The sequence below is a fragment of the Tachysurus fulvidraco genome, chromosome 19, assembly GCF_022655615.1.
Source record: "Tachysurus fulvidraco isolate hzauxx_2018 chromosome 19, HZAU_PFXX_2.0, whole genome shotgun sequence".
Classification (NCBI taxonomy): domain Eukaryota; kingdom Metazoa; phylum Chordata; class Actinopteri; order Siluriformes; family Bagridae; genus Tachysurus; species Tachysurus fulvidraco.
Genome location: NC_062536.1, coordinates 10,895,363 through 10,915,301, shown reverse-complemented (window position 1 = coordinate 10,915,301; position 19,939 = coordinate 10,895,363). Strand labels below are relative to the sequence as shown.

At 36.6% G+C, this 19,939-nt stretch overlaps 2 protein-coding genes across 2 annotated transcripts in view; both read right to left on the bottom strand.

Annotated features, from left to right (window-relative positions):
• The window catches only part of rassf3 (Ras association domain family member 3), a 47,911-nt gene extending 33,066 nt beyond the window's left edge, over nt 1–14,845 (bottom strand). Inside the window, exons 1-2 of the mRNA XM_027151928.2 lie at nt 14,435–14,845; nt 2,222–2,346 (exon numbers count right to left, since the gene is read on the bottom strand). Of these exons, the coding sequence (XP_027007729.1) occupies nt 2,222–2,346; nt 14,435–14,711 (402 nt within the window). The 5' untranslated portion in view covers nt 14,712–14,845. The remainder of the gene's footprint in view (nt 1–2,221; nt 2,347–14,434) is intronic.
• Nucleotides 14,846–17,566: 2,721 nt separating this feature from the next.
• The window catches only part of LOC113645789 (apoptosis facilitator Bcl-2-like protein 14), a 3,806-nt gene continuing 1,433 nt past the window's right edge, over nt 17,567–19,939 (bottom strand). The window contains exons 2-6 of the mRNA XM_027151642.2: nt 19,088–19,362; nt 18,789–18,890; nt 18,592–18,650; nt 17,969–18,238; nt 17,567–17,836 (exon numbers count right to left, since the gene is read on the bottom strand). Of these exons, the coding sequence (XP_027007443.1) occupies nt 17,789–17,836; nt 17,969–18,238; nt 18,592–18,650; nt 18,789–18,890; nt 19,088–19,362 (754 nt within the window). The 3' untranslated portion in view covers nt 17,567–17,788. The remainder of the gene's footprint in view (nt 17,837–17,968; nt 18,239–18,591; nt 18,651–18,788; nt 18,891–19,087; nt 19,363–19,939) is intronic.

The window sequence follows — 19,939 nt, the reverse complement described above, 5'->3', positions numbered from 1 at the left end:
TATTATTATTATTATTATTATTATTATTATTATTATTATTATTATTATTATGTTGGCTTTGTAGAAGCCAACATTCTGATTTCCGTTATAAGCTTATTATTATTATTATTATTATTATTATTATTATTATTATTATTATTATTAGACAAAAATTAATTACAAAAAATGCCTAGGGCGTTCGAGCCACATGCACCAAATTCGGATATGTCGTAGACCCTGGTCTGAAGTTTGTTGCTTCTATTTTTCTAAGAGATCGGAATTCCGGCATTCCCGGTACGGAAGCTCAAAGTGGCCTTTTTTCCCATAGACTTCCATTATAAACTTTTGAGGTTTATAACTCGGCAAGTTTTCGAGCGATTTACACCGAACTCGGACAGGTTCTTTAGGACCTTACTCCGGACAAAATTTTTATTTCGGACTTCCGACGGAATTTTCGGTTTTCCGGTAGTCGACGATCGAACATCCCATAGACTTGAATGGGGAATTCCGAAAATTCCTCTAAGCTCTCACACACACAGCGTGCGCAGAGCTCAGGCACGGCTTCTCTCTCTGTGATCCACGCAGTATAATAATAAGTAGAATCCCATAATGACTGCAGTATTGACATGAAATGTCCAAACCCTCAGTAGCCACTTTTTGCCAAAAGTATTGGCACCCCACCGGATATTCTGGTGACGTCACTCGACACCACGTGACGTCACGTGTAGCCCCGCCCCCAAAACAAGCGAAATCAAAAATTTGCACAACATGGACATGTGACATATCAAAACACTCAGCACATTGAGGGGAACTGCCCCATGGGTATTCTGGTCACGTCACGTGACGTCACGTGTAGGCCCGCCCCCAAAACAAGCGAAATCAAAAATTTGCACAACATGGACATGTGACATATCAAAACACTCAGCACATTGAGGGGAACTGCCCCACGGGTATTCTGGTCACGTCACGTGACGTCACGTGTAGCCCCGCCCCCAAAACAAGCGAAATCAAAAATTTGCACAACATGGACATGTGACATATTAAAACACTCAGCACAATGAGGGGAACTGCCCCACGGGTATTCTGCTCACGTCACGTGACGTCACGTGAGGTCACGTGTAGCCCCGCCTCCAAAACAAGCGAAATCAAAAATTTGCACAACATGGACATGTGACATATCAAAACACTCAGCACATTGAGGGGAACTGCCCCACGGGTATTCTGGTCACGTCACGTGACGTCACGTGTAGCCCCGCCCCCAAAAGAAGCAAAACAAAATAATTGCACAATATGGACATGTGACATATCAAAACACTCAGCACAATTAAGGGAACTGCCCTACGGGTATTCGGATTAAGTCACATGCTCATGGCCGATCAGCTCCAAAAGTATTGGCACCCTTGCGGTCCAGTAGCTTTCACAATCTTTCTGTCCACTCGCCTCCAAAATGCACCGGCCTTTGCGAATACTTGCACCATCAAAGCCAACATCAAAGTTTGTCGCGACAAACTTTACAAATCTAGTTATTATTGCATTATTAGCCGTGTCAATTGATCATGATATTGAATGGGAGAAAAATGTATGTTCCTTATTTTAGCTTACATTTACATTTAGCAGACACCCTTATTCAGAGTGACTACTGAGCAATTGAGGGTTAAGGGCCTTGCTCAAGGGTCCAGCAGTGGTAGCTTGGTGGACCTGGTGTTCGAACCCATGACCTTCCGATCAGTAGCCCAACACCGTATTCACTGAGCTAGCACATCTTAATAAGGTTATTCCAAATAACAAACAGGGTAAACAGAGAAGCAGTATTTGCTGCTAGTCATCTTTTTCTTTCAAACCATTTGTTCCTGGATTCTGTTGATGTTTAATACATACATAATCACTGCATTTTATTCTCATGTCCGATAAAGTGTTATGGATGTAGCAGTGAAAAGGACTCAATAATAATTGGCTCTAATAATTGAAATATTGTGCTATAGACAAAATGGACAGGAATAATGGAACCTTGGAGGGTTTATCAAAATAATCTAATAATCAAATCTAATCATGGCCTGATTCTAAACCTTTGCCATTTATTTTTAGAATTAAATTAGGTTCAGAAATAGAGATATGTGCTGCATTTATAAGTTTATCTGTGTAAATGCTTTTATACTGGAAGGCATCCTCTGACGTTAAAAAACAAAACAAAAACTAACCATTCTATGGAGCATGAGTTACATAACACAAACAGAGAACTTACATTGTGGGAGACCTGGTTGTTATTGAGATGGTCTTGGCTGAGTGGAACGTCATTAGAAGATCCATTCTGATGGCAGTCGAGTGTTACATGATCACGACACTCTGCATGACAGGTGTACTTACAACCTGCAGAAAATAAACGAGGAGCGGTGAAAACATTTTATAGACTTACAAGACTATACAAGACTATACAAGACTATACAAGAAAGTTGGTTCGTTAGATGAATTATACAGATTATACATTCTAGACTGAAAGAATCGTCTAGAATAAAATGCTTATCTGTTTCTCCCGATTTCTTCAGGCTTAAAGGCAAGTGCTTACATTTAAGGCACTGGCATTGAGAAACCATATCTTGGATGCTTCTACTAAAGAAAAAATCTGACAAACTTGTAATTGTGAACTATATGTACATGTAGTAGATCATTAACTTAACATAACATAACATCGACATAAACAACAGATTTTTCCTCTTTTTTTCAGTTTTAAAATGTCTTGCTTTTTTCTTATAGACAACTCTCTGGTCTTCATGTTAGCTCATCATTTTTAACAACAAATGTGAAAACAAAGGCTAAAACCAAGAGTAGATGTTCAGAGCTACTTATTGTTTATTTAATCTACTAGAACACACTTGGTTAGCAAAAAATCCTTTTCAGTCACATGTTCCAAAATGTTTGCTTATATGGATTGAAACAAAAATTATGCTATGTTCTCTCATTAAATGCAGAGATGTAATATGAGGAAATGAAAGCAAAAATTCTAATCTTCTGATCTCAATCCGAAATGTCTTCAGTCTAAACAGAAATAAAATAAACTGGCCTTACTGTTCCACTAGTTTCAGAGGGGACTGCACATGGACACAGCCGGTAATGACTAAACAACAAATATAGCAAAGATCCAAAGACCTAGAGGATGAACTCTACCGTTACAACTTATGCTGCTGCTTTACAGGGAACACTTCTATTATAGTTCATAAGCTATATATAATATACAAGTCTGCATGTATGACACGGTTGATATAAATACATAAGGTGTTCTTTGTGCACTTACAACTTAGGTAGTTGAGATAAATAACCCAAAGTGAGAGAGTGATGGTTTGCATAATATGCAAATTGTGCAAAAAAAGCAATGCTTACATTTTGGCTCAGTCCTATTTGCCAAACAAAAAGAACAAAGACGGACTATATATCCTCAGTAAAGTTCATGACCTTCTCAGGAAAAGAAAGAAGAGTAACCTGTACATACCAGTGGATATTATACAAACCCGATTCCAAAAAAGTAGGGACACTGTACAAATTGTGAATAAAAACAGAATGCAATGATGTGGAAGTTTCAAATTTCAATATTTTATTCAGAATACAACACAGATAACATATCAAATGTTTAAACTAAGAAAATGTATCATTTAAAGGGGAAAATAAGTTGATTTTAAATTTCATGGCATCAACACATCTCAAAAAAGTTGGGACAAGGCCATGTTTTCCACTGTGTGGCATCACCTCTTCTTTTTATAACAGACTGCAAACGTCTGGGGACTGAGGAGCCAAGTTGCTCAAGTTTGGGAATAGGAACGTTGTCCCATTCTTGTCTAATAAATTCTTCTAGTTGCTCAACTGTCTTAGGTCTTCTGTCACATCTTCCTCTTTATGATGTGCCAAATGTTTTCTATGGGTGAAAGATCTGGACTGCAGGCTGGCCATCCTTCTTCCACACAGCCATGATGTTGTAATTGATGCAGTATGTGGTCTGCCATTGTCGTGTTGGAAAATCCAAGGTCTTCCCTGAAAGAGACGACGTCTGGATGGGAGCATATGTTGTTCTAGAACTTGGATATACCTTTCAGCATTGATGGTGCCTTTCCAGATGTGTAAGCTGCCCATGCCACACGCACCCATGCAACCCTATACCATCAGAGATACAAGCTTCTGAACTGAGCGCTGATAACAACTTGGGTTGTCCTTGTCCTTTTTAGTCCGGATGGCATGGCATCCCAGTTTTCCAAAAAGAACTTCAAATTTTGATTCGTCTGACCACAGAACAGTTTTCCACTTTGCCACAGTCCATTTTAAATGAGCCTTGGCCCAGAGAAAACAGCTGTGCTTCTGGATCACGTTTAGATATGGCTTTTTTTTACCTATAGGTTTTAGATGGCAACGTCGAATGGCAGTGGATGGTGGATTGTGTTCACCAACAATGTTTTCTGTAAGTATTCCTGAGCTCATGTTTTGATTTCCATTACAGTAACATTCCTGTATGTGAAGCAGTGCTGTCTAAGTGCCCGAAGATAACGGGCATCCAGTATGGTTTTCTTACGCACAGAGGTTGTTCCAGATTCTCTGAATCTTTGGATGATATTATGCACTGTAGATGATGACTGTTCAAACTCTTTGCAATTTTTCTCTGAGAAACTCCTTTTTGATATTGCTCCACTATTTTTCGCCACCGCATTGGGGGAATTGGTCATCCTCTGCCCATCTTGTCTTCTGAGAGACACTGCCACTCTGAGAGGCTCTTTTTATACCCAATCATGTTGCCAATTGAACTAATAATTTGCAAATTGGTCCTCTAGCTGTTCCTTATGTGTACATTTAACTTTTCTGGCCTCTTATTGCTATCTGTACCAACTTTTTTGGAATGTGTAGCTCTCATGAAATCCAGAATGAGCCAATATTTGGCATGACATTTCAAAATGTCTCACTTTCAACATCTGATATGTTTTCAATATTCTATTGCGAATAAAATATAAGTTTATGAGATTTGTATTCGCAATTTGTACAGTGTCCCAACTTTTTTGGAATCGCTTTTGTATTTAGATTTTGCAATGTTATCTGACAAGAATCTTTATATTCGTCAAGCTTTGGATATTTGACAGTAGCAAAATGAAATGTATTTTAGCCACTAATATCTGAGTTTAGAATTTTTTATGCGTGATCTGTAACGTGACCGAATTTCTGCAACCCTATAGAGCACAGTTTATGACATTTATGTGAAAGATGTTCGCCAGCTTTCACATGCGTCATCAAGTTGTCTTTCATAATGATGTCACTCACCGCAACAACAAACAGAGAGCAGTCATATATACACATATCAGTCACCCCGTTATGACAGCCTACCTGGGCATTCATGGGGTGGTTTTGTTAGAAGATTTGCACACTGCTGCTCTCATTCATGGCAAGGCTCATGTGGATGAGACCTCTTGTTTCTCTCTTTCCCAACTTCCCTTTCTCTCTCTCTATCCATTTAGCTCTGAAACTGCTTGCTGTTGTTCATCAAGCAAAGCCTTGACAAAAACATAAACATGCAGTTAACCCTCAACATGCAGTGTTGTTCTAAAATGAACAATCAATCCCTGAACTCTCTCACACTCACAATTGACTTTTAATTCATCTGTTATTTCCTCTCCCTCTCTCCTTCTCTGCCATCATTGTTCTCTTAATGTGGGGTGATTCTGACTATCAAATGTTGTCTCTCTAGCTAAGCTATGATGAACACAGAGGACAAGATAAGGTAATTAGTAAGAGAATGTTTTTGTGGGCTAAAAGTGAATTAGCTAAAGTTAGCCATCCATTTCATGCATTTAAAAATTGAACTGGGTCACTTTTTTTTAAAGAAACTTAATTAAAGAAGCAGTATGTCATTTTTTAATCTGACTGGCTTAAAAGCTCATAGAGTGTCCTTGGAACACCATCCCAACACTGAAGCATGATGGTGTTAGTACCGTGTTGTGGGGATGCTTTCCTTCAGAAGGAACTGGGACATTGGTAAGATTAATGAAACCAATAAAGAGGCATTTTTAGAAGTAACATTTGATGTTACTGAAAATACAACCAATTCGACTACAATGTTTTATGTTTAAAATCCATTTAACTGTTCAGCGGGATACATCAAGTTGAGATCTTTAAGATGTATCCAGTTTGATTAATATTAAAGCAACATAGGACATTCTACTGTGGCTGAGTGCACAGAACCACACACACACGCACGCACGCACGCACGCACGCATGCACGCACACACACACACACACACACACACACACACACACACACACACACACACACACACACACACACACACACACACACACAAGAATATATTCCTGAGTTTAATAGCTGACCATTTTTTATGGAGTGGAAGAGAGGTGTGCTGAATCAGTAACAGTGGTGCTCTAAAACAGACTCAAACTCTCAATCATACACAAATCTCATTAATAATCTCATGTATTACTGAACTGATAAGGAGGAGAGAGTGTGAGCTGTGTTTTTTTATTATTATTATTATTATTATTATTATTATTATTATTATTATTATTATTATTATTATTATTATTATTATTATTTATCCAGCCTTAAAAATAATGTAAATATACAATTCAATTGTGCTCTCTCTTTTCTCTCTCACTCAAACATACTCTCACACACAATTTTGCTCTCTGGGGTATTTGGAAAGCACCACTTACTGCTTGTCCTGGAAATAACTGCACTTCCAAAAATGTGGACAATATGGTATTACTGAACAAGTCCACTCTCCGAAAACTCAACACTAACTTTAACACATGCTTTAAATGGTCCTGTGTAGGTGTGTCTGAGCAAGGCACGCAAACCTTTTAACTCTCAAAAACCTTTTAACCTTTTCAAAATCATGAGTATGACAGATTCTTCTAAAACACCAGTTGCAATTATGAATAAGTAAATTGCTTCCGATAAGTGTGCTGTATTGGTGAAAGCAATTTCTTCAAGCACAACATGTTCTTGTCTTAACACTTAATTTAACCAGTCACTGAGGTCTGATCAAATTATCTCCCACATCAGCACCTTTCACTTCGGAAACAGGTTTAAGTTTATTGTGTTTATTGGCTCTGCTTCATAGTTTATAAAATGAAGCAAAAAACGATTATAACAAATGAATTCAATCTGTGTATCCATTCTTTAAGTATGAATGTACTACATTAAATATATTCAACTCACCTGGATTCCAAAAACAATAATCTTTGTCCAATTTCTCTTTATCTTTATCTGTTAAAGCTCTACTTTATTTATCAATAGTTTTAATTACACTCCTTTCAAACAAATAGTTCCATCCCTATCCCAAAGCTCTGAAAGCTCTTGTGCAAATGACTATGTAAAGAAGGAAACCATGTTAAAAAACATGGCCTACCTTCCAGTTTTAGACAAAGAGCACATTATTAACATAGGAGGCTACTGGACTATTTCCTGTGCACACATTTACCATCTTCCCCTCGTACGTCTGGAATAAATATTTTATTCTAATCATGTAAATACGAATTATTTTGGCAAAGAGAACCAACCTAATTAATTAAAAAAACATGAACAGCTACAATAACTTTCAAGGATAACAATGGGAGGTGTTTAGCCTTCCTGTGAAAATAGTATATTAATAATATTATAGAATATCTTTTGAATATTTTTGGTATATTATCACATGATGTCAGTCTGCACTGCCAACACTCATAGAAAAATAAAGGATTCAATGTATAGTTCTTTGTGTATAGAGGCTCTAGTCATAACCTTGTCTAAAAACAAACCAACCTTAATATAGTTAATACAAGACTCCTAAATATTTCTTATATAATCTATTATTATAAATACTCTAAATATAGCTAATACAGAAATCTTAGAAAGGTAAGCATATATGCTAACATGCTGAGAATAGCTTAGCAAGGAATTTAAAGCAGTTCAATCACAGAGAGCATGAGGAACAAACTGCTGAGTTCAGATTGCAGCGACTGGGTAAAAGGAATGTTGATGCAGGAAGAAAGAAGCTAAACATCTTTAGATCTCAACCTCTCCTTCCTTAAAAGTGTGTGTGTGTGTGTGTGTGTGTGTGTGTGTGTGTGTGTGTGTGTGTGTGTGTGTGTGTGTGTGTGTGTGTGTGTGTGTGTGTGTGTGTGTGTGTGTGTGTGTGTGTGGTGTAAACCTTCCACTGGTGCACCTGTTACTTCTCTATCAAGCACTGTTTTTCTCTTCCTTGTTATACCAGACTGACTTATCTGTCATGTTGAACCTCTAGAGAAAAGGCATTCAACTAAAATTTGTAAAGGTCTGTTTACATAAAATTCCTATCTTGTAAAGATTCAGATAAGCAACAAAAATGACAGAATGGCTTCATCATTAAGGTTTAGTTTATGATAAATGAGACAATCTGATGCTGTGACATTTGAATAATATCATAGAGTCTGACACAAGGAGATTTATGTGTTCTTCTAACTAACTTTGTTTTTTTGAATAATGCAGATGTGTCCATAGTTACACATCCAGACAGAAATAGAGATTGCTATATGACCATCTAGCAATCTCCTTCCAGTTCAGCCTGAGTGAGGAATTCCACATGCTCCAGACGTCATTCCTCATGGCTCCTGGCAGACTGGACTCCTAATAGGCTGCTGAAACAACACCAAACTGCTAAACAAAGGGCAGGTCACTCAGCTGTCTGTCAACTCTTCACTGATCCCAAATCACTCTTTAGTTACAGATCATCCATTGAGGATGTTCTCAGGGTCAGGAACCGTATTTGGCAGGTTACTGTGAGCCCACTCGCACACGGAAGTCAAACACATCCAACCATTTAATCTTTAGCTTTAACCTCTCTCTCTAAGAAGCTGTTGTTCCTTAAAAGCTTGGACTAGTATAAATCAGCTGAGAATTATGTTACATTTATGTAATATAATTAATTTTGTACCAAAGAAAAATGAGATGTTATAAAAAGTTAGGAACTTGAGGAAATTACTGTGACATTTATATCACTCTTCTAACAGTGTTAGTTCCATAATTCATGTCATTGAACACGATGCACCAAAGAGACTTGAAATCAGTTGAACACAATAACACTCATAACACAATAACTATCATCTTCATCAACAACATTTTGAGTAGCTGCTCTATCCTGGACTCGATGGCGTTTGAAGAAACAAATATGAGATTGACTTTTGTCACTCTAAGTGCCATTGCCAAAAAGGGGAGCGATACTCAATGACGTACCCCTTTTGTATTTTTGATACGTACTGTACTGAAAAGGGGAATCATTTATACTTTTACAATGTGGTAATTATAATATTAAACTCAGAGTGATAGAATTAGACCATAAGGTCAATTGCTGTACCTTAGATTAGTTGCTACTTACGTCTTGGATACATTTTCTAATTTTTCCAAAGTATGTAATATAACATAGTTGTAAAAAATATATGAAGCTAAAATAATGGTGTTAAGTTAACTTTAAGGTGTGAAAGTTAAAAAAAATTTATGTCAGTAAACACCTTTGAGGCTGGTGAAAATTTTTAAAGTGTGATCACCAAATAAAGTCTTTTTTTCCTATTTTAAATATATAAAGATACAACAAATAAAAGGATATTAGGAGAAATCACTTACAAGATTCCTTCTAGAATCATCAAATACAATCTGTAAAAAATATTTTGTATTATGTATATGTACTGTTGATGAAAGTCAAGGTTAGAGTTATACAAAGCTGTTCATAGCAACAGGCTGCAATTTCTCCTAGTAAATAAATACGATATGAACCTTATAAAATATTCTGCACTATTTAAACAGACCACAGATCTTTAACAGATCTCTGAATAAACTCTCTGTAGAGGAGAACATAACAATCAAAATTCAAAATCCTCCAACCAATCATCACCACCAGTCAAAACGTATATACAGTACTGCAAAGGACACCAGCTCATTAGTCTCATGTAGAGATCCTCATGGTACTGGACTCACCAGAAAGCTTCCACAGAAGGCTGAGCTCCATGCGTCCTGGGCGGCGCATTACTTTGGTGAAACAGTAGCAGAACACGGTTATTTTTCTCAGAGTTCTGATGAAGCCTCTTCTCAGCGCCATGACTTTACAAAGCAGCCCTCTAAGAGCTCACACAGGAGTCCAAACTCATCGGTATCTCCCAAGCATGTGATAAGCAAGAGCTTCGGCCATAGTGAACTTCTGTCATTCTTTTTCTGTTTTCTCTGCTTCTCTTTCTACAGCCTCCCTTCATAGAGTCCCTGCTTGAGTGTGTGTGTGTGTGTGTGTGTGTGTGTGTGTGTGTGTGTGTGTGTGTGTGTGTGTGTGTGTGTGTGTGTGTGTGTGTGTGTGTGTGTGTGTGTGTTTGGGACCCCATTATTTTCTACTGCACTCAGTCAGCTGGTCAGGAGGCGGTCTATTGTGGTTCAATCATTACGCTGTCACAGTGCAATGTGTCTTCTCTAGACACATAGTCACTGCTGTTAGGCAAACAAGCAGATGGATATTAGGGAAGCTAACAGGTGGGTGTCAAATAGCATGACAGAAAGCAGACGAGCCAGAAAAAAATGTTTATTTATGCTATTCTTGATCTAATATTTCTGCTGCCGTCCTCATGTCATTCCTAACATTTAAATATAACTTCCATAATAAACAAAATCTTGTGAAGTAAATTTTATTGTACGGTTAGCTGTAACTTAAACTGTAAGTTTTCGTAAAAGGAAAATATAGATGGGTTTAAGTACAGATGGTTTTCAAAGTTTTTTAGTAACATGATAAGCTGCAATTTCTTTGTTTTAGGAGAATAGAATGTCTCATCCAGTTTTATTCCTATGTATGAAACCTTTTACTATAATTTACAGAAAGGTTGCTGAACAATACATGCATCATATCAAAAATATTAATTGAATAAAATAAGGAGAACAAAAAAATTATTGGGCAGCAGTTCTGTAAGTGGAAATGCATTCCTGATGAGAGAGGACAGAGGAGAAAGACAAGCCTGATCACACTAACTCAGATAACCAATGCTTATAACTGCAGTGAGCAGAAAAGCATAAAGTCATACAACACACCAAACCATGCAGCTACAACACCAGAAAACTTCATTGGGTTCTACATTTGTTAGCCATGAACGGAATAGGAAACTGGGTTGGACAGGGAATCTGAACAGACCTGCATCTGAATGAATGTTTTTTGTTTTTTGTACTAGTCTGAGTAAGCACTAGAGCAGGGTGTCCAAACTTATCTGCACAGGCCCAGTGTGGGTGTAGGAGCCACACCTTTTAATCAGTTTAATCAGTTGACCCTGGCTTTCAATAGATTCAGGTGTGGTTTCTGCTTTCAATGAAAACCTGCACCCACGTCAGCAATTTGTGGATAAGACGGGACATCTCTGCCCTAGAGACTCAAACCATCCCGGTCTGGTATATATAATAATCTAGAATTTTTATTCTGTTATTTCTTATTTCTTTTATTATTCGTTAATTCCTTTATCATTAATTATGTTTACCTTCTGCTCTGTGTTTATGTTCTGTAAAGCTGCTTTGAGACAATGTCTATTGTAAAAAGCGCTATACAAATAAACTTGAATTGAATTGAATTGAATTGGTATCAACAACTGGTAGTCACAGAAATCACAATTTCCTCCCTTCTTATGTCTGATGTGAACAATTACCGAAGCTTCTGACTTGAATCTGTTTGAATTTCTGATTGGGCTTTTGCCACATACAGTAATTGGCAGATTGAATAATTGCATGAATGTGCAGGTGTACCGGAGTAACTAATAATGTTGACAGTGAGTGTATATGTGTCAGTTAAGTCTGTCTTTCATTTTTCTTTTTACTATTTCTTTCTTTTTTCTCTACTATGGCAATAACTTTGTCATTAACAAGTAAACTAAACCTGTTGAGTCATATAATGTGTGATTCTTGCAACTGATATAATAATACAGTAGAAAATCATGTGCATGGGCTGAATTTTATATTGTAACATGACATTATATATTTTCTGACAGAATGACTCAATTTTCCAAAGTTTCTGCTGAGATTTTCTTTGATATGTTGCAAAACTGCTGCAGTGGCAATTTTCTGTGTCCTGAAATTCTAACTCATCCTAAATCATTTGTAATTTCTGAATACAGACAATACTCTAATTTACAGCACTGGAATCAGTATTTTGCACATTTTTATTATACTAATTATTTATGTATTTATAAAGTATAATGCCATTTTTTTATCTATCTTGACATGCATTATATTCTTGCTATGATTTTTACTTATCTTAAAAGAACAGATCGTTCTTAAATAATGTGTGAATGATGCAGATATTCTGTAATATTAGCAGAAAATTAGTTTTTTCTTCTATTACACACCATTACCCTGCATTGTAGGTGTTACCTTTCTGGATACAGATGTATGTGGTGAGCATATTTTTCTAAAACCAACAGAATGTCACCAAACAAGTAGAGGCATCAGCAAGTTAGTGTAAAATGCGCTCTGTCACAACCACATTTAATTTCTTCCTACCTAGTCAGAGTAAGTTCCAGGTGCATATAAAAACAAGAGGGTGTGTGACAGTGTGAGAAAACCCATCTGACATCTTCTACTGTATAGAGTTCTGAAATCTAAGGAATGTCTTGTAATATCTTGTCTTTTGCATGTCTTTCAACTACATACTGTACACTATACTGTTTATTGGCACTTTCAAATATTGTGGCCCCCAAACATTGACAGGAGGGAAAAATTCTGATTACATCTGATTACAAACTTAACTGATTTTGAATGTGTCCTCTTAGCCACGGCATGTAGCTCTCGACCAAGATAGATAAGTTTAAAAACATTAATAAAAGCACTTCCACATTGTTTTTTTATGGTTTCTTAAAAAAGTGTTTGTAGGCAGAAAAACTACATTTTGTCCAAAACCCAATTTTTATTTTTGTTTTGGTTGCCAGAGTTCAGCAACATCAAGAAATACAACAGCTTACCCCAGATTGCCAAAGCTTATTTACACTTTTAAATGCATTCTCTATTTGCTATTAGATCAGAAAGTAGCTTCTGAAATATCATACAGCCACAATTACATGGTGGCATGTGTCTGTGACTACATGATAAAAAATAGATGCCCAGTGCCGAGCAGGGCTATTATCTTAAGCACTTGATCCAGTGATTACTTCACTTGCTTATTCGATATCTTGAGTCAGGTGTCAAATTAAGAAAAAGTCACCTTTGTCCGAGTGTTACATTTGAGTGAACGCATTGTACACAACTTGTGAATGAACAACTACTTAAAGGAATACAAACTAAGGACAGAGTCTATAGATGGCATTTTTGGGGACAGAGAGTGAACCTAGTGAATTACTCATTTAAACAAGAATGCAAAAGGACAGATGTTTACCCAAAAAGAAATAAAGTGGTACAAATCTTACAATCCACATGATAAGAATTTGTACAAACATGACACTTCAATCAATCTACCTGCCTGGCAGAAGAAGTTAGACAAGACTGAGAGCCTTAGATTCCTATTGCTGTTTCTTGTAAAGTTCAAACACTAAACTAATCAAATTATTCAAGGCTTAAATACTATAAAGGACAATAATACATAAATGGAGCTCATATAGGGTTTACAACATGGTCTTTTATAATACGAGACAAAAATATAACAAAACAAAGCCTTTTAGTCTTAACCTCAGTTTTGACAAAGCAGTGTGCACTTCATACGTTGCTGTGTTTGTTTCAACACCACCAGAAACACATAGTGCTCAGACATTGTATGAAGCCCAGGCCAAGCTATGACTGACTCCATCAGAACAGCATTACTGCGATTAGTGTGATGAAATTATTATTTAATAAAAATCTTAGGTCCAAGTCTCAGAAAATCGAAACAGATACTGTATATTCCTTTAAAGACACACACTCTTCAGATTGTAGGTTGATAGTGACAAAATCTAGAAGTTTACTGAAAACCAGTCTGTCAACATACCGGTAGGTGTGTGTCCGTGTGTGTGAGTGTATTTTGTGTACGCCTGTCACCTACCATTTGTTTTTGGATACGGAACACACGTTATAATATTGCAAAACATGTTGCTTAAACGTATACTCAGCCGTTCTCAAATATTAGTAGAACATCTATTCAAACACTCATGATCTCTACAACCAGGAATTATTCAGTAAAACAATACAGTTTTTCTCCATCTAAGAATTTCTGTAGGAAATAGAAGAAATCAATGGTCTTGAATTTAACCCCACCTGCCTCATTTTTTATTATACCTGTGGCCATGATTCACAGACACATAGTTTGACGGTTTGTTACAGATTCTTTAATCCAAGCACACTTAATCCAGACCTTGATAAGGTCTTTCATTAGGGCTTGACTAACTAGATCAAGTGATTTAAAGGTCAGAGGGTCTCCAGGGTTAGATACTAAAGGATAAATGCATAATGGAATGGTAGCCTCAAGCTCCCCCTCACCTGTGCACATCAGGCCTCCCTGGAAGATGATGGCACAGCACACATCGCACCATCCTTCTGATGCCTCCTCTGTGAACTCGTGACCCTCTCCTCTTCTTCCCTGCGCCCCGAATATGCTCCTCACATCTGGTGGTTTGTAGCCCTTCTTCCTGGCTCGTGGAGCCGCTCCCCCGTCGTCGGGGCATTTGAGCAGGTCGTTGTTGGCTTCTCCGAACTTCTTATCGGAGATCGGTTCCCGCGGGGACGGAGTTTTCTTCGCTCCTCTCGCCTTGCGCATTTTGACTATTCTCGTTCTGTGGAGCCGCACCGAGGTTGCGCGACTCACACCGAGCGCGCGCCACAGCCACGCCCTCAACACCCAAATTCAAGACTATTCAAACTATTCCAGAAACCACACCTGTGCACCTGCTCATGTATGTACGTATTCAATCAGCCAATCGTGTGTATAATGCTGGAATGTAACGGTTAAACAACATGCAGATACAGTACACGTCAAAAGCTGGAGTTAATGTTCACATCACACATCAGAATGAGGGGGAAATGTGGGACTGGACATGGCATCGTCGTTGGTGCCAGACGAGCTGGTTTGAATATTTTCAGGAACTGTTTATCTGGGATTTTCACACACAACAGTCTCTAGCATTTACTCAGAATGGTGGAAAAACATAAAGACAACAGCGATTCTACAGGCTGAAACACTGTTGATGAGAAAAGTCAGGCCAGACTGGTTCATATTGACTCTTTAAAGCCAGTCAGCAGAAAACCATCTCAGAAAACACAACAAACCACCAAACCTTCAGATTGATGAGCTACTGTATACAATAGCAAATGACTACATTGGATTCTATTCTCCTATTCTATTCTACATTGGATACCAAAACTGGACAGTTGAACCTAGTTTCTGCTTCATTTACATTTACGGCATTTAGCAGACACACTTATCCAGAGTGACTTACATTTTTATTTCAATTTATACAGAGCAATACATTTATATGAGCAATTGAGGGTTGAGGGCCTTGCTCGGGGGCCCAGCAGTGACAGCTTGATAGACCTGGGGTTCAAACCCATGACCTTCCAAAACCATGACCTTCGAACCCATAACCTTCCGAACACCTTTACCACTGAGCTACCACATCCCCCATTTTTTATTATATCTGTGATTCCTGTTCTTGGCTCACAAGACTGGAATACAGTATCCGGTTTTGGTCCTGTTGTAGCCCAGAATCGCCTATTGAGTTCCAAATAAACTGGACAGAATGTGTATATCACTAAGTACAGTCGTAGTTAGTAATTTAGACCAATTGTGCGATCCAATTAATCAATGCTAATTAGTTACAGGTGTTCAAATCAACAAAATGGCAAGAGTGCCCAAATTTATGCACCTGTCTAATATCGTTTTGATGCATATTGCACATTTTCTGTTAATCCAATAAACCTCATTTCACTACTGAAATATTACTGCGTCCTTCAGTTATTTGATAGATGAAAATGAAATTGCTGATCCTAACACCCACATATTTATAAATGAAAATTATGGAAATTGTCAGGGGTTCCGAAACTTTTGCATACGACTGTATATTAGAGGTGCAACAAAAAATAACACACAAAAAACATTTACTAAACTGTAAATGGGTAGTTGACGTGACATGGCTTTTTCACTGTCACAGAAGATAAAACATAATTTATTTCACATTTTCATAATTTAGAATACTGTAAATGGTTAAACATTTTCCTGTTTTATATGAATTTGTTGTTTTGATACCCAAGTTATTGTTAGTTTTTTTAGAACTTTGAGCCAAATCTCAAAATTGTCCTATGGTGTGACGGTAGACAACATTATTTCATAAATATTACATTTTATAAATAAAGAAAATAATGTTTAAAAATCTTAATGAACACTCCTGTCTATTTCACTAAGTGGCCATCACTTTTCATATACATACATTTCTAAAAGTGTAGGAATTTCATAAAGTGTGTCACAGAAAAAAATGTCCTTTCCTGTTATGCAAAAACCTAATTTTAATTTGGGCAATATCATGGACAAATACATTTAATTGAAAGACCCCACTCAAGGTCATGTGACTGAAGACTCCTATGAAGGCCATGAGAAGTGCACATGGTAAGTATTTCTCTCAGAATTGTTTAAATATTTAACTATGTTTTAAGACCATTGAAGTTGTTGTTTTTTTTGTCCTTTGGTGTGACACCATTCATCTATTCATGGTGAAAATGATTCTAATTAGTACTTTCATGTAAAATAAATATCACTTTAAGAAAATAATGTTTTAATAATGTGAACAATTCTGTCTCAATTCTGTCTGTATTTATTTTATGTTATTTAATATAATTTCTTAGTACTTTTTAAATGTCACACCATAGGACACATTTACAGTATTGTTGAGTGAAAAAGCGGGAAAAAAATGTGAAGTCATTGACAAAATGAGTGACCGGTACTATTTTCTGAAACTGCAGTTTTCATACTCCACAAATATATATGTATTTATATGTATTTTTTCTTAAAAAGTTATGCTTTCCAAAAAAAAGTACTTTTTCTGGGTCATTTGTCAACTACCCAAATGTTGCTTGGGTGTTACTTACAATAATACAAATTTTGATAATATTTGTGCCTTAAGATGTCTTATGTACATAAATAATCTGTAATTTTTTATTTTAATTTTATAATCCATTATTTTTTTTATCCTTTTTATGAAAGAATCAATAGTTCTTTTAATATGGCTATATTCAAAATATTCTAAATTATTTACTTACTTATTGCTTAATAATTAAAATGACCATTTAATGACTATCATATTCTATACCACAAATAAATAAACAAATAAATAAACAAATAAATAAATAATGTCCTCTAAAGATTTCTTAAAGCATAAAAGATCATAATGTTAATTCTTCACAGTCCAACCTTTATTTGAGTAAAAAAATTTTTAGCTTTTCTACTAGAAAAAAATCTACTATTTCCCCAAAACCCTGTAAATCTGCATGCATAAGATCTGTGAGATACAGACAGACAAAACATAACTGCTCATAAACACACAAATCAATCTGCATACAACCATAGGTATAATACAAAAACTCTAACACATGAAAATATCTAACTTCAACTGACTCATTGAATTAATTAGTTATAAAAATTAACAAAAAAAAACATTGTTAAACCACATACCTACACTTCTATTTCACAGAGGCTTTGGTATCATGGATATGTAAACATTAAACTTTTTTTAATAAAATACTTTTCTTATTCAAGTGACTTGGATCCTGAGAATAATTAAATCTAATGAAGTTCGAGGGGGGAGGGGTGTTGGTGAATGTGGCGTGGATCAAAGTCTTCTAGGTTTATTCGACTTCCTCTTTAGCATCACTGTCTGTGCTGAAAACTTTTTCCTGAAAAGAGAAAACAAAAGAGACGAAAAAAAAAATTCATAAATAATGACAAGAATGTGTATCTAAATCAAACAAATCAAAAGACACAGAATATGAGTAGGCATGGCTTGGTAGCAACTGTATTGTACTTACATAGCCGCCTTGTTGGTTGACCCAGGGGGTGAAGTAGTCCTGCAGGTATGTAGCACCAAAGCCCAGCACTCGGTTCATAGGATGGGAGTCCATGGCATTTAGGCGGCTGGTCAGCTCAAAGGTGATCGCGATCTCAGCTTGCTTTCGGCTCTGTGTAGCAGGAAGCTCCTCCGGACTTAGTCTGTGTATAAAGCTACGGGCCAATTTTTTAAAGAAACCGTATGACAGAGAGTCCTGCAGCTGTTTCATAAGCATGTGGTCCTTTTGTATCTATGGACAGACATTAAGCAATTACTTCAAAATGTACAATTCCACAGTGATTTTTTTTCCACCTTGATAAATAAATATAAAATAAAGAAAGTATTTTCTCATCGATAACGCAGAATATGAAATATCAACACTGAGGAGAGGTTTTTGTTTATGGGGCCACCTTTTTAACTATGAACAAAGATGGAAAATTCTCAATTCGTTCATTGAAAGCCTGTCACTCTAATCACCTGTCACTCTAATAACTATCCTATTTTATTCATATGTAACATTTTATCCAGATATTGTTACACTAGTGATTTATTTTTTCAACCCCCAAGTGCATCATTAAAATGAAAGGAATGAATGTGACTTACTTTCTCGTTAAGTTTATCTCCATGTTCCCGAAGCAGTTCCACTAATTCCTCCACAAGATCTGTAGATACAGAATACGAATTAGAAACCTTGCTAAGTCATATAGCTACTTTTACATGAGCTCTGTATGCATAACTAGCACAGGATATGTGAAAAAATAAGGAAGTAAAAAAAAACAATCTCGCGAACATACACTCACCGTCACCATCAGTTTCTATATCCGTAGATTTAAAATGAACTTTATCTGTGAGTTTAGTCAACTTGTTGACGATTTGTTCAACTTCTTCCTGGTCTGAATCAGCTGCGGTTACGAACACAATGAAATTAATTAGTGAGCCATGTTTATAAGGAAAATACCTCATGACCTACAAATATAAAGCTGCAGACTCTGTATATAATTGTAATCCCAGAAACAGCCAGAAATTGTTAGTTTTTCAATTAACAATATATATGCCATAGCATTAATAAGTGATCTCAGGGTTGCATTCTGATACTCACATGAACCTGCAGTTGCCGGTTGTCTGTGAGGAGGTCTAGTCACACAATCTTCATCTTCCCTCTCTGGCCGAATGCAGCTTATGATCTTCAGAAATTTACGCTTCTTATTTTTCTGTGTTTTATGGTGGTTCTGAGGATGTGTAGCAGCCTTCACCTCTCCCACATTGTTGCTTTGGGTGGGATGACTGTCTATTTTCTTCTGTACGTACCTCAAAAGGAGTTTGTACTCCAGACTGTCTGTGGGAAACATCTGTGCAAGCAGGTCTGCCTGGTTCCTGGTTGTAGAAAAAGACAAACAAATGAAACCCAAAAAGGTTTTGTGCTTTGTTCAACATTCAACACCGAATTTTGAGAAAATGACTGAAAGACTGTACAAAGGTAAAAACTGCTTGTATAAGCTTCTTAGACATTTTAATTGACCTTAAACTTAAAGTCTGTCATCTGTTTACATGAAGCAAATGATTTCATACCTTATCTCAAGAGTTAAAGTTTAATGTGTTTTAAAAATGTAAATAAGCTTCCAAGCTAGAAGATTCCTAAGAATAAGACAACTTCTAAAACATGGCAGCTGTGTGTGTAAAGTTCCCAAAGCCAGAATTTATACCACATTCCTGCCAAATGACACACTTAGAAAGGATGGGAAAGTTACCTTTTGTATGACTAAGGTCTTATACAGATGCATCATTTCAAGTCATAATTCTTCACATCTAATTAAGTGAGTAACAATCATGTGGGGCCAAAATGTTGACAGTATATTTAACAATGTTATTTCCTTAAATTCCACATGTGAAAAACACGGAATGAGAGCCGAAGGATCACATGAGAAATCCGGTCTGAAAATGTTAACTTTGT